The 15,401-nt window shown below is 44.9% G+C and overlaps 1 protein-coding gene across 1 annotated transcript; it reads right to left on the reverse strand.

Annotated features, from left to right (window-relative positions):
- Positions 1-435: 435 nt before the first annotated feature.
- Positions 436-3,165, reverse strand: LOC136552724 (L-type lectin-domain containing receptor kinase IX.1-like). Its single transcript, XM_066544287.1, has 2 exons — positions 1,762-3,165; positions 436-1,619 (listed from the first exon to the last, which is right to left on the reverse strand). The coding sequence occupies exons 1-2, from the start codon at positions 3,029-3,031 to the stop codon at positions 793-795; spliced, it is 2,097 nt and encodes a 698-aa protein (XP_066400384.1). The 5' UTR covers positions 3,032-3,165; the 3' UTR covers positions 436-792.
- Between the last annotated feature and the right edge of the window lie 12,236 nt (positions 3,166-15,401).

Below are 15,401 nucleotides of genomic sequence, written 5' to 3' on the forward strand. Positions count from 1 at the left end.
TCGGCGATAGATCAACGCTGCCCCCGCCGCGCGATGGGACCTTCTGGCTGCGGCGGCGCCGGCTCCGGCGCCGGCGCGCGTGATGGTGCGGCCGCCTGGCCTTGATGAGAACGATGACGGGGGACGAAGCTCATTGCCTCCCCCGCGACCGGCGCCGGTGGCCTGGGTCCGGGCCGCCTGGCTGACCGGCTCTCGCGGGGCCGGACCTTCCGATCCCATTGGCAGGTCTCCCTCTCATACTTCACACGGCCCGCACTCTCCCGATTCCCGCCTCTCTGCCTTCGTAAACACTTCTCTAAGCATTTTCCCCCTTGCCCTTTTTTGTCCAGACTCGGTTCCGAACTTCCAACCAATCATGTGCTCGACGAAATGCCACAGTCAAGGCTTTCATATCATGTTTGGCTTGGAGTCATTGATCACGGCAAACAGAGGGACTGTGGTTGGCGATCATCCAGGTGATCTGATATATATCTCGTCAATGGTACCAACCTATTCTGTTCTCACTAACTAAACATATTATTGCTACAAACCATGACTGTACTACTATCTACATACTAATTAGTAGCTAGTGAACTAACTGTGGTACCAACAAAGAATACAAATATATTTAGAAAAAAAGTCGCACACCAGTACAACACAATGGAGCACATATGCACATGCATTGTGGTTTCGTCAGTAGAGCTCAGCTGTGGATCAAGGCATGTTCAAGAGTGATAGACGGAGACGGGCTCCTGCTAAGATCTTCTTCCTTCTGGGATAACCGGTGAATCTACCGTGTTCATGACTTCATGTTCAGGAGATGTGTTCTGTGCCCACCGTCATCTCAACCATGAATGTCGAGGTGGTGTTGAAGTTACTAGTGGACGACGTGCTATAATTGGAGGTCGATGATGGGTCCCCCCACCCTTCTGGTGGCCACACGAGCTGTGGCTTGGAAAGAGGGATGTCTGGTGGCGGCACTGACTTGCTGATGATCTGCACCGCATCCGCCATGCTTGGCCGATCAGATGGGTTCGGGCTACTGCACGCCATGCCAAGCTGCAGTAGCCGTATGGCCTCATCGGCATCGAACTCACTGGTGGTGGTGAGCACAACATCAACAGCAGCAAGTAGGTTGCCCTCCGCATGAAGTTTCCAGACCCAGTCTGTAACATGTCCAAACTGCACATCTTTGCCAACTGCCCTCTTTCCTGTAACAATCTCAAGGACGAGCACTCCAAAGGCAAAGATGTCTGTCTTCCTAGTGGCCTTGCCGTTGTACACATACTCTGGTGCCCTGAAGCCAAGGGTCCCAGGGGCGCCATAGTCAGTGTAGGAGTCCTTGCCATTGGCCAATACGCAGGCGAGCCCAAAGTCTCCAAGCCGTCCTTGGAAGGTGAAATCGACCATGATGTTGCTCGCCTTGATGTCGCGGTGGAGCACCATAGGCTCATACTCATGGTGAACGTACTGTAGCCCGGTCGCAATATCCTTGACCAGGTTGTAGCGAGTGCCCCATTGGCTCATACAAGTAGCTTGCCGTTGCTCATCACCGCTCCTACGGAACAGATGTTGGTCCAAGCTACCATTGGGCATGTACTCATAGATAAGAATGGGCTCTCCTTTATTGTAAGACCATCCTGATTATGTTTGCCGACGTAAATTACATGCAAATTAAAAAAAGAACATTAGATGATTTTTTAATTGCTACATTTTTCAGACATGCTGACAAAACAAGAACATATTATCACACTGAAGAATATATAGCACAAGGAGGCTTACCGACGAGAGGAACGATATTTTTGTGGCGGAGGCGGTTGATGATGCTAACCTCGGCAAGGAAGTCTTCATATCCCCGGTTATCAGCCCGAGTGAACTTCTTGACGGCAACCTCTATGAGCTCTCCCTTCTTTGGCGCAGGAAGTTTGCACCTGTAAACTGTGCCGAATCCGCCTTGGCCTAGCCTCATGGTCTCGTGGAAGTTGTTGGTGGCCTTTTTTATGTCAGCAAAGTCAACCTGCATAGGCACACCGGGGAGGCTCTGCATGGTCTTGGCGAGCTTGTCAAGGTCTTTCTTCCACCTCCTGTACTTGGAGTTCAAGTAGAAGTACACAACGGCAGCAATAGCGGCTGTAGCACCTGCTGATCCGACAACAGAAGACACTATGGTGGCAGTATTAGGCCCTTGTGACTGTTCAGTCACCGGGACCTCGATGGTGAAGTTCCAGGTGTGTAGCTGCAAGAGCTGCCCCATGGAGGATGAAATGGCGAAGAGCAAGGCATCTGGAGTCAGGGTGTCTCCGGCATCGAGCTGCATGGTGGCGGCGGGCACATCTGTTCCTGCATCTGCATCATGGACTAGGTAGACAGAGAGGTTGTGCGCATCATGGTCGTAATTGATGCACACGCTATATCTCGCTGGATTAGGGTCGTCTTCCTCGGGTAGCTGAAACTTAGTTGTAACCCGGATAGTTCTTCCAGAATGAAATGTTGTGCTGTCCAATACCTCTATCTTGACAGGCTCATAGCTAAAGGGTCTAAAACCCCCAGCGTCAGTGGGTGAGGGTTCAAGTCTGGGAAGGATGTCAAATAACAGGGGAGTGCTTACTACGCTCAACGTGAAGACGATGCTGAAGGATGCTTCCTGCAAGTCGATCCTATCATCGCCACGGCTCGTTTTCCATGGATCAAACCATTTAGGGATGACAAACCAGCCAGGATCTGTCAAGTTGAACCCTAGCTGAGAGGAATTCCCCATGTAGTAGCCCAGGCTGCCTGGTTGTAAGGTGACCGATTCGTTGTCGCGGTGGAACAGAAGGCCCTGGTTCATCTGCTGGAAAGTAGTGTTCCAGATGTACCTTGCCCTCCGATCCTGGTAGGAGCTGCTGGAACATGTGCATGGTTTGGCGTGGAAGCATGTGGCTATTAGCAAGATGGTGAAGAACCATTGGACAGGTCTCAATCCAAGCTTCAAGCGAAAGACGTAAGGTCCACCACCTTGTCTATTTATCTCATGATCTATGTGGCCGCCCATGGAAGTGAACGAGAACATTGAATTGTAATATCTGATATTCTTTCTGTAGTTTGATGATTCACCCCTTTGATCGTAACGAAGTAGCTGTTCTAAATATGGTGGAGGTTTCTTCAGCGGTGGCTTATTTTGATATAGGACAGACGAGACGACTGGGGCAGTCAAGTACTCAAGTTGGATCATGTGGCTCTGATTCAGGCACGTTGTTGCTGTGCTCTGCATCATTTGGTCGCACTCCTGGACTTGCTCAACGAGCATGAGCAAGGGGGTACGGTTGTTCCGTTGCTTTCCTTGGCCTGGGTCACGGTTCCTCACCTCTCCACACTAGACGTCGACGTAAGTTGATAACTCTGATGTTATTTTAGGTTGTCTGAATGAATAACGACTAGTATTGACACCGACTGCACTGACTGCAACCTTTTCTTTTTGATGACTCGATCAACACCTTCGCTCGCAAGCTGCTCACCAGATTACTTTTGAACCACAAAAAGGTAGTAGTTCCAATGGTTCTAATACGATTTAATAACCCGGCTGAAAAGTCTCAGTTTCTAACTAGCGAAAAAGACATGCTGGACGGTCCCTCAAGTTGCCTAAGGTTATATAGCTTTGATTTGTCAATCCCATTCCTTGAAAATTTCTCTCCAATTTTTTGTTTTCAGTCAAAAGACTAGGTCGTCTTTTGTTTTTATTTTCTTGTTCTCACAAATAAAACGCATGGCAAATCTTTTACCTCCCTTTGAGAAAATCTCCCCCATGTTTTTGTTTTGTCGCTGTCAAATAGAAGTTTTTATTTTGGCCAATCAGAGTCAGCCGCACAGGATATCGGTCATTGTTCTCCCCGTGCTCATCTACGGCCCTGTTCGGCTTACCCCATATTTAGTTTGTTCGGCTTCTTTTTTCAGCCGGAACAGTGTTTTTCTCTCACAACAATTCAGCCAGAACAGTGTTTTCAGTCAGTTTTAGCCAAGTTTCAGACCAGCGAACGGGGCCATATGCAACTGGCGAAAATTTTCACCATAATTCCATATTTTGGCTAAACTCTTTAGCTACAGATCTTGCCTTACACCTTAATATCTTACCATGCATCGAGCTAATGCGGTATATATAATTCCGATTTAGTGAAGATATATAAGCATGGTTAAACGACTCATTCAACAAGCATACAGGGGCGCATGATTTACTGGCAATAAATGCATGTGATACACAGTGGCGGATGCATGATGCGGGATAAGGGGGGCTAAAACAATGGAGATGTTGATTTGCATGAAGATTTAATGGTGAAATCAAGCTTTTGCTACAGTGATTATGCTTGAAATCAAGAAATTAGGGGGGGCTGGAGCCCCCCCAGCCCCCCCCTTTGGATCCGCCGTTGGTGATACATGATGATTATATTAAAAGCATTAAACAAGCATTTCACCATGAAAACAATAACTCAGTCATCTGGCATCGAATAGGCATGAAATTTTTACCACAGATCATACACACCATGAATAAGCTACCATAAAATTTTTACATCATTTGGATAACAGAAATTATTTCTATAAATTAAACACATTAAGCCCTAGATTTAATTTATTTTTACAGCTGACAATCTGTACATAAACATACTATTTTACGAGTTCACTGTATAGATCAATTATTGAGGAGTCCAAAAATGGATTTGGTATTTTTGGATTTTTATTGATTTTATTTATACGGAATTTACTAGTTTTCAGATTTATAATGAAAAATAAAACATAATGATAAGGGATAGGTTAAATGGGCCAGTTTCGGCCTAGGGACATCGGCCAGATGGGCATGCTCGGTCCAACTGCAGCCCATCGGGTCGGACCGCGCACGCATAGCACGGCTACTGGTGATGGACTGATGTGGCTAGGATAACAGCTGCGGCACTATAAACTGAGCCATGGTAGAGGGAAATTAAACCTGGCGGCGGCGGCAGCAGACCTCTCCAGCGACGGGGTAGAAGACCTCCACGGCGGCGGTGGGGTAGAAGACCTTGGCGGCGCGGTTCGACTTTGAGGTGTGGCTCACCCGCTTCAAAAAAAAAGATCTCCGATGAAAGGAAGGTGAAGATATCGAACCAAGGCAGCTAAGATCACTAAGTGTTTTTGTGTGTGTGAAGCAGTATTTGCAACGGAGATGCTAGCACCCAGACATCTGACACCTAGGACGCGTCCAGACGCACCTCCCACGAGCCAACTATTAAATGAATCCACAAACCGTGGGCCAGCGTCGTGGCCCACCAACAGGAGCCCGACCTCAGGCTGCTCGTAGTAACAGAACAACGAAGCGGTATCCCTGCCCTGCACGCGAAACAGAGAAGGGAGAACGTGCGCTCGCGTAGTTGCATCCGCGAAGCCATCCCCGGCACCCTCATACACTAGCCACCACAGTGCCCCCACCGTAGTTTGAGAAGGATGCAAGGCAACAGAAAAGCGAGGAGAAGACACCGAGGTGAGGTGGCAGAGGGCGAGGAGAAAGATTTAATACCCGATCTATTTTTAAAACATCCAGATGCAACACTTGCATACTATGAATATGGGTGAAAACATTTAAAATATACGTCTGAGACACTTGCAAAAACATATGGAAAAGCACTTGAAACCATTACAAACATACTTAACATCCAGATAAAACACTTGCAACATATGTGTGAAACACATGCAACATCTAGATATACACTCTTACAACATATGTCGAAAACAGATGAAATATTTGAAATTGACGTTTGCAACATACATGCACAACCATTGCAACATATGCAACATCCCAATCTACTTTTGCAACATCCATATGAATAACTTGCAAACCTTTGAAACATCTGCAACAACTTGAAACCTACGCTTGCAACATACGCTTTCAAGCATAATATCTACTTGTTGCTTACGAAATGGAGGCTCGCCAGCGTGTGGAGTTCACCGGAGGCAGCTGTGCCGTCGCCACCATCGACCAACACCACCATCGACCAGATCGGCTCCGTCTACCACAAGGCCCATAGGGGCCCCTTCGTGTGGCCGTCGGTATCCTAGACTCTACAAAGGACACGTAGCCCCCATAGCCCCGACAGCCGAAGCTACAGTCCCCACCACCATTGGATCTCTTGCCGCAATGGATTTGGTGGAAAAAAACAGTGAGGTAGAGTGGGCGGAGGCGTGCGGCGCACGATGTAGGCGAGCGGCACAAGCGGGTCGATCCCGGAAGGACGCCTGGGTCTAATCATTATCGTATTGCAATAGCCGTGCATGCATATTTTCTTTTCTTTTTCGCTGGTATACGTTAATGCAACCCTCATGCGTGCTCTTTAACAGCGGTAGATCTAGGCTTTGGCTGTGGGGCCATCTGGCCCAGATTTTTTTTAATTTTTAATCCTTTATTATTCAACATTATAATAATAATCACTCTAAAAAATTTGCGGATTTGACTCTTTTGGTCACGCCAAATAACGTTGTCACGCCACATGCATTGGCGCAACAACATCCGTCACATTATACGGCGTTTCCGACGTGGAAAACGCTGTCACGCCATTTCCGCTGACGTGACAGTATTTTTCTATCGCGCCACCGAGAGTGGTATAACAAGACCAAATTTTTGAAAAATTATAACTTTTAGATACGACATCGGATCAAGATGAAATTTATATAAAAATTGTAGCTCTAGGTGAGATCTACAACTTTCTTGTTTTGAGTTTTTTCATTTGAGGACGTTAGATGCTCAAATAAATAATATAAAATTTTAGAAGTATAATAACCGTGTACCGGTGCTTGTTGCATTAGACAAATAATATTTTTTTCGTATGCTGTCAAATGAAAATACTTTTTACATCAAAGTTGAATCTCTCAATGAGATCTATAACCTTATAGTTTTGAGTTTTCATATTTGGAGTCGTTAAGATGCCAAAAAAATAATATTAAATTTCAGTAGCATAATAATCGTCTACTAGCGCTTCTCGCATTAGAAAAATAATATTGTTTTGGTATCATATCAAATGAAGGTACTTTTTATATCAAAGTTGGAGCTCTCAATGAGATGTACAACTTTTATTTAAAAAGTATTTTTATGCAACAACAAATAAGAAATATACGTTTTTTCTAAAAAGATAAGCTTTGATACACGATTAATATGCTGCTAAAACTTTATATTAGTTTTTAGAGTATGTTAACGACCTCAAATATGAAAACTCAAAACTATAAACTTGTAGATCTCACTAAGGACTGCAACTTTGATATAAAATGTACATTCATTTGACATCATATAAAAACGATATTATTTTTCTAATGCGACGAGCACTAGTACCCGATTATTATGCTGCTTAAAATTTATATTATTTTTTCATGCATCTTAACTATCTAAAATATAAAAACTTAAAATTACAAAGTTGTGGATCTCGTTGAGAGTTACAATTTTTATATAAAAAGTATCTTTATTTGACAACATACAAAAAATATATAATTTTTCTAAGGCGACAAGCACTTTTACGCGGTTATTATGCTCAAATTTTATGTTATTTTTTGAGGACCTTAATATAACACCCCTGGTGTTATGAGCTTGCTTAGCACCAAGATTAAGATCTAAAAGAGATTAGCAAAACAAGTTCACTAGATTTAAGAGTTTAAAACTTACCGCGTAAATGTGCTAATGAAAATCAAATAAATATTGTGGTTGAGAAAAAACAAATAAATATCTAAGTTAATTTATTGGGTGCATAAATGTGCTAATGAAAATCCTAACCATAAAAATAGGAAAAGTAGTTTTAATTGTTTGGCACAAATTTTTTTTCTATAAATAAAAATAAAACATAACTTGTATTTAGTACTTAAATAAAAATTGAAGTACAAGTTTAGTAGATGGAATTGCAACTTTAACTTTTGAAAAATAAATATTGTTAACTAGTGTTTTGGGAGCTCAAAAATTGAATCTAAAATTTAAATAAAACTTTTTGTTGAATCAGCAAGAAGTCGAAATTGTAGTTAAAGTGTCATTTTTGGCGAATTATATTGAGCAAAATAATTAAAAAGTGCTTAAATGTTTTGCTCCTATGGGTTAATATAAAATATGGACTATTGTGTGAAATGCTTATTGGTTGAAATTATCTCTTGAAATTAATAAGGTTTAGGCCTTTTAAAAATTATAACAAAAGTGTTAATGGCTGTTAGTTCGAACTGAACCTTAACTTTTCTAAGTATGGGAAAAGTAGTAAGACAATGCTATTTTGTCATTTAACTCCTAACAAAAATATTTAAACACTAGCTGCATGTTTTGATATTGTTGATTGCATCAAAGTGAGTACTTGGGTATGGTATAGGTGGTTGTTGTGTTGGGTGTCACGTTGCTCTCGTAAAAATTGCCCAAATTTCGTTGGAGTGTGCTAGATTATGTCATGGGCACTCTGTTCACGAAGCAGTGCTTAGCACGATGAGCTCATGTTAGCATCCTTCTAGTTCCCTCTCTGGTCGCTCTCTGGGAGCACAGTTTGCTTTGCTAGTTAGGTGATAGTATCGGCCCTAGGTTGGTAACTTTGGTTGGACCTCCACGGAGCTAGGTTTGAAGTTTGGCGAGCTCCAAAAATCGTGCAAGCACGTGGTTCGGCCATTCAGGCCCGGGGACGCGGTCACCGCGTTTGGTGTCGCACCGTCGTGGGCTACCTACACTGTTGCCGACCGCTGCTACCACGCGCTACGCCGCGCGTTGGCTAGCGTACCCTGTGGCCGTGACCGTTGTCCCGCTGGCCAGTCGTGTGGCGTCGACTGCCCGCTGGACCAGGCATGGCCGCTGCCGCTCTTCGTCGTGCGCAGGATGCTACTGACCGTGGCGCTGTCCGAGCGCACATGTAGGGCTACACCTTGTCCTCTTGTTGTTTTGATTACTACGGCGCTCGTCCTCCGCCACTCAACCCACCTACCCTAGCTCTGCTCTCGGCGCCATGGCGTGACTTGCCATGTCGCGAGGTAGCGCTGTTGCGTGCACATGGTCGCACAGGCACCCCCTAAAGGCTCCACCTAAGCATTTAACAATGCGACCTTTGCCCTTGCTCGTGCAGTTGTGTCCTCGTGCTGCCATGCCTTGTCGGGTCTTGGTCGGGTCACCACGGCCGGGGCCGCTCCCTGCGACGTGGCGATGGCAATGTGCTGCTCTCCTCTCCCCTTCATAATCACCAACTCAAGCCCTCATAGCTCAATTCCTTGTACCGGTGAGTAATATGGAGAGTTACATAGACGCCCCACTCTCGTCGGGTCTAGCTGTGGTCTGGCCATGGCCAATTTTAGGTTTTGCTCATCGCCGACCATGGGCGTCGCCATAGTATGTGGATTGAGGGTAAGACATGTTGGAGCGGTAAGAGTTCAATTGCTCATAACCCTGAGTTCGCCTTGATTTCCTCTATCCAGTGCTCACACTATTTTGCCCAGGGTGCTCATCATTGGTGGGGTGATGCGCTGGTGTCCATCGCAGAGCGTCACCGCCCCACTCAGTCGCATGTGGCCTGCCATGTTCGGACCACCTCTGACCGAACCATCACCACGGGGAAGCTCATTGTAAGCTTCTCATGCTCACTCACTCACGCGTTAGTCCTCTGGCGGCTCTAGCTCGTCAGAACTGGCACACCACCACCGTGGATAGCCGCTTGCAGCTACAGCACGCGTCAGTGCGTCTCTAAGTCCCTAACCGCTGCCCATCTAAAAGGTCCTTGTATGGTTTTGGTAATTGAGTGACAATCCTAGGTGAACTAATTATGTTTATATGAGATACACAGGTAATTAGTCCACAAGTACATGTGTGTGAGCAATATATGCCGTGAAGGTGAAAATGGTTTGGAGATGTTGCAAAGCTCACACATATAATGATGAAGGAGCTCATTGCACATGAGACATGACATTGAGTCATGTGATCAAGGTGGAGAAGATCAAAACAAGACTTGGCTTGATGAACCGGTTGCAAGTGTGAAGGGCAAGTCGGAGGCTTTGGAGCGATGGACCGCGTGACGGTGAAGCTTGAGCAAGACTTGGCGCCGATGGACGAAGGCAACGGTAAAAATCAAGTGAGGTGAAGATCGATGAACCAATATGATCACGTGATGATATGAAGTGGATCATATCATTGTTGATCATGTTGGTGCATGTGTTGTATCGACATTGGAGGAGATGGAATGGAATGCGTAAGGCAAAGGTATAATCTAGGGCATTTCATTTTACCGGTCATAGGTGTATAGAGAAGTTGATGATCGAGTTTAGGATAGATGGTCGTACTATCAAGAGGGGCAAACTTATTTGCATATCAGTCATCTAGTGCCACTCGAGTGATCTAACTTTGCATCGTCGCTAGGATTGAGTGGCGTGGCAAGTTGAGTGGCTAATCCTTTGGGAAATGATTATGAAAATGCTAACACACATACACATGATGGTGTACACTTGGTGGTGTTGGCACATTTATAAAGGAGATGAAGTTGGAGTTGATGTGGATCAACTCGGTGATGAAACGGAGGCGAGAAGGGTTAGGAACTCCATCGGTGGAGTGTCCGCCCGTAGAGTGCGGACACTCCGACAGTGCCACCGACGCCCTATACAGAAAAGATAGGGTCTCTTAGAGTGGACCGGACGCTGGTCACGTGGTGACCGGACGCTGGGGTCCTGCGTCCGGTCAGTGGCGGTAGAGAGCGTGCAGGCGTCGGTCTTCGACCGGACACTAGCGCTGGAAGTGACCGGACGCTAGCAGGGTGCGTCCGGTCAAGCTAATATACGGTGACGTAGGCAACACAGAAAAGTTGGAGAAGGACCGGACGCTGACGTTGCGTCCGATCGTGACCGACCGGACGTGTCCGGTCGCGACTGGTACCTTACTAGAAATGACCGGACGCTGGGGTTCAGCGTCCGGTCACTTTGAGCTGCTGCATCCGGTCATCACTTGACCATTGAGATCAAGTGACTAAGGTTGAATGGAGGCGACATGTGGCGAGCATCTGTTGAACGGACGCTGAGGTCCTGCGTCCGGTCGATACGACCGGAGCGTCCGGTCGTCCCGAGTTTTGTCCAGTAAAGGGGTAACGGCTAGTTTAGCCCGTGGAGCTATAAATAGAAGGGGTCTCGGCCTTGGGCCGGTAGCGGAGCACACTAGAGCCTTGGTGGCTTGTGTAGTAGTGCTTGGGAGCCCTGCATCTCACATATGCTTGATAGTGATCATCCGATTGTGTGTGAGAGCGATTCTAGTGCGATTGCATCATGAGGTTACATCGAGTGGCACTAGATGATCGAGTTGCAAGCCAGTGGTGCTTGTTACTCTTGGAGGTTGCCACCTCCTAGATGACTTGGTGGTGGTCTCCGTTGAAGCCCGCAAGAAGCTTGTGCGGTGCTCTAGAAAAGAGTTTTGTGAGGGGCATTATGCTCGCCCCGCGGGAGCCGTGAAGAGCAACTTTAGTAAAGCATGTCATTGAGCTACCCTCACTTTTAGGGTAGGTTCTTACGGTGCTCGACGTGCGGGCTTGGCGGGTGATGCCAATTAGCCGCCGAACCACCAAGTGAGCGGTCGATACAACGGGAACTAGCGTGTTGGCAAGCACGTGAACCTTGGGAGAAAAATCACCGTGTCAACCTTGTTCTTCTCGTTGGTTTGCATCCTTGTTACACAAGCTTATAATTACTTTTATATATATTGTGCTTGTGTAGTTGCTCTTGTATTTAGTTAAGCTTGTGTAGCTCACTAGTTACCTTCTTACTTGTGTAGCATAGAAGTAGCTCCCTTGCGTGGCTAATTTGATTTGTGTAAACTTGTTAGTCATATTGCTTAATTTGTGTAGCTAAGTAATTGCGCTCCCTAATTTGGTATTGGTTGCTTTATTATTGAGCATTGCTAGTAAGCTTAGATAGCTTTGTGTCTTTGCTTACTAGTTTGTATAGGAGCTCTCTTGTTGCTTAAAGTACTAGTGGCATAGGTTTGTGTGACATTGTTTCTAGAATTGGTTAGGCGAGCTCTAGCTAGCCCGGCACCTTTGTTGCTTAATTAGTATCTTTGGAAGGTGCTAGATAACATAGATAGAGGGGTGTAGTCTTGGCTAGATCGATAGTTATAATTCCGCACTTGTTTTAGTTAGCCGACACGATTAATTTTAGAAAGGACTATTCACCCCCCTCTAGTCCGCCATCACGACCCTTCACCATCCTTACGTATTTAGGCGTAGATGGTGACCGACCTCACAAAATGGGTCTGCACAAGCCTCTGGTGGCCGGTGTGGACGCCCAGTGCCGCCGCTCGCTGTGCCGCCATACATGGGATGATTGAGGGTGCGTACAGGGAAATTTGGAAAAATCCAGAGGTTAAGTGAATTCGTCAGAGAAAGGAAGAAATAGTATTAGTACCTAGTTGTGGTTCGGGAAAAGTCCGAGGGCTTATTTGCTAAAGTGCCAGCGTGGGCTCCCACCGTGGGCCGTCTCGCGTGTGTGCCACGCCCCGCGCTGGGCCATCGGGTCTACTAGGCCGAATGCTTGCCACCGGCCCTTTTTGTTTTCTAAAGTATTTTCTAATTTAGTTTCTTAGGTAAACTTGTAAATACAATATAAATTTATGTAGTTGATCAAAAATTGTGTTAGATTTTTAAAATTATGATCTATCTATTAGTATATTTTATTCATATAGTTTTATAATATTTTCAGAAGTTATCTAATTAATTTAAAATGCTTAATATTATAAGATATAAACTTGTAGAAATTGTTGTGATAAATTGGTAATAGTATTGGCTCTAAAAAGTTCGCAGTAAATTTCTAATATTATTAGGTGCTCACTGTAATTTTTGTAGCTCCATAATAATTAGTTTGCTAAGGTAGCTAAATAAGCCCTAGTTTGAAAATATATATTTAATCAATAAAATTTCGAAACACCTTGAGATTGTAGGACTAAATTTTTTTCCAAAACAAAGCCTTACTTGACAACGTGGATACGTAGCCTAGTATGCTAGTCGTTAGACCTAGCTCATTAGCTTGCGAGGCGTAATCGTGTTCTTAGAGTTGTGGTTGCCGGGGGTTAATTACGTTCTGTGTTGCATCTACGTATATTATAATAGGAACAACGATGGATCGTGGAGTCATCTGGAGTAGCAGAAAAGATGGTGCCTTGGGGATCATGTCATCATAATGGAATGCTAACTTTTGTTTATATCTGATCTAGGCAAGCCCCGGTGCATAACCTCTATTATGATGCACTTTATTTTATGCTTGTGCATTAAGTTTTAAGGAGTTGAATGAAAACCACTTGCATATATATATATCCTTGTCCTATGAGTCCTACTAGTGGGTCAAGATCATGTAGAAATCGAGTGATTACCTATCACTCGCGAGAGATAGGAAATATATTATTGTTGTTATTGTATTACTATCACATGGAATATATATGGGGAATAATTGGAGACCGGGTGGAATGGTAGTTTAGATCTGGACTTGGTTAGGCATTCGAGCGAGGCTCGGATTGCATTTGTTCTGCCTATGTCGATTGAGGACCGTCCGTTGCTGTGGATGGTAGTCAGATCACAGACTTATTATCCTGAGCACATACTTGCTTATGGGAGCGGGAATGCTTGTTACGCTTTTGTCGCGGGTTTTGGCTCTTTTCGAACCAACTGATTAGAGGCGGGAAAAGGTGGAGGTCTAAGCACCATACTGAGACAGGGTCTCAAGTGTGGGGCTTGGAGTCCAAGTTTGGACGGGGACCTGGACCCTGTGACAGGAGTGGAATGGGTTGGTCTTGTTTATGCCTGGGGTACAAACGGGGCATATATTTTGGGGTACCCAGTTGGGATACATTGATTCACGAATCACCGTTTCTATGAGACGGTACGATTTAGCTATGGTCTAGCACCGTAGTAAGAACTAGAACTTGAAAGGTGATAAAATGGTTCTGATTGCTTACTACCTGCTTGAAAGTAGCATAGGTGCTTACATAGAATGGTTAGTTAATGAATTAATGATGATTGCTAATAAAATGGAATATAAGGACACACGTTTAGTAATGCTTTCGCATATGCAATAACCCACAAGCTAAATAAGCCTTGCATATCCTTGGAGTCTTTTATTTTTCTCCTGTCGGGTAAGTCTTGCTGAGTATAATCGAGTGCTCAGGGTTTTATTCCCCCTGTTGCAGGTGATCGGATGATACTTAGAGCTGACTCTTGTGTGTGGAAACCTCCTGGTGGGCTCAGAGAGGATTCCTTCATGCTACGACCATAGTGTTTATTTATAACCCTCACTAAAGGTTTTGATAAGAAAAGATGTAATATCTGCTAGCATCTCTTATATATAAATGTCCACTACGTTAATGTCCCACCATATCTTTAAATTAATCTTTGCTTTCCCTGTAACTCTGATAACATTGTTATATTCCGCTGTTATAATCAATTGAGGTAATATTCTGTTACTGTAATAAAGTGATGTAAGAAATGGCTTAAGGATGTTGTAAGTTGTATTCTCTCATTTATAATCCTGATGGAAAAAAATATGGATTTTCTAGTTCTCCTTATGGTGTGCTCGACGGAACTGCGTTGTTTAGTGTCCTCTCTTAAGTACTTAGTGTATAATGGAAGACAAGTACTCCTGGGAGATATTAGATTAGGCGGTTCTGCCACACTTAACGCCCTTAAATAAAAAAACTCAAAACTATAAAGTTATAGATCTCATCGAGAGCTACAATTTTCATATAAATTTCATCTTCATCCAGTGTCGTATCAAAGAGTTATGATTTTTCAAAGGTTTTGTCTTGTCACGCCACTCCCAGTAGCGCGACAGAACAATACTGTCACGCCAGCGGGAGTGGCGTGACAGCGTTTTCCACGTCGAAAACGCCGTCTAACGTGGCATATGTTGCCGCACCAATGCATGTGGCGCGACCAAAAGGGTCAAATCCGCAAAAAAAAAATTGGAGCGATTATTATTAAAATATTAAATAAAAAAGGATTAAAAATAAAAATTCTCCTCTGGCTCCACAGCTTTTTCCAAATTCTCTTATAAAATTTACAACTATATATGTCAATGGTATTAATTGATCTAAAATTAATGAGCTTTGGCCCCACATGTGTTTAACCATGATCCGCCGCTGCTCTTTAATCCAACCCTCTAAGCACCCCAACCCTCTCTATTGGCAACAATCAATCAGAACAGAAGGCCCTGACGCGCCGAGCCGCGGGGGTGGTCGAGGCGATGTTTAACAGGCCCCCGTAACACAGATCCAGTGGTCTATCGGTGACAAAGATCCAGTGGGCTATCGGTACTTGTTTTCGTCCAGCCCACAATCCACATCACAGTACATCGGCGAGGAAAAAGCGACCAAACGTTGTATCCTCGTGCGGGGCCTGTCTTCCTAGCGCTAGCGGCGCCCGTGTTTCGACCGCTGCGCAGGCACGCAGCGCAGCGCTGGT

The sequence above is a fragment of the Miscanthus floridulus genome, chromosome 4, assembly GCF_019320115.1.
Source record: "Miscanthus floridulus cultivar M001 chromosome 4, ASM1932011v1, whole genome shotgun sequence".
NCBI classification, from domain to species: domain Eukaryota; kingdom Viridiplantae; phylum Streptophyta; class Magnoliopsida; order Poales; family Poaceae; genus Miscanthus; species Miscanthus floridulus.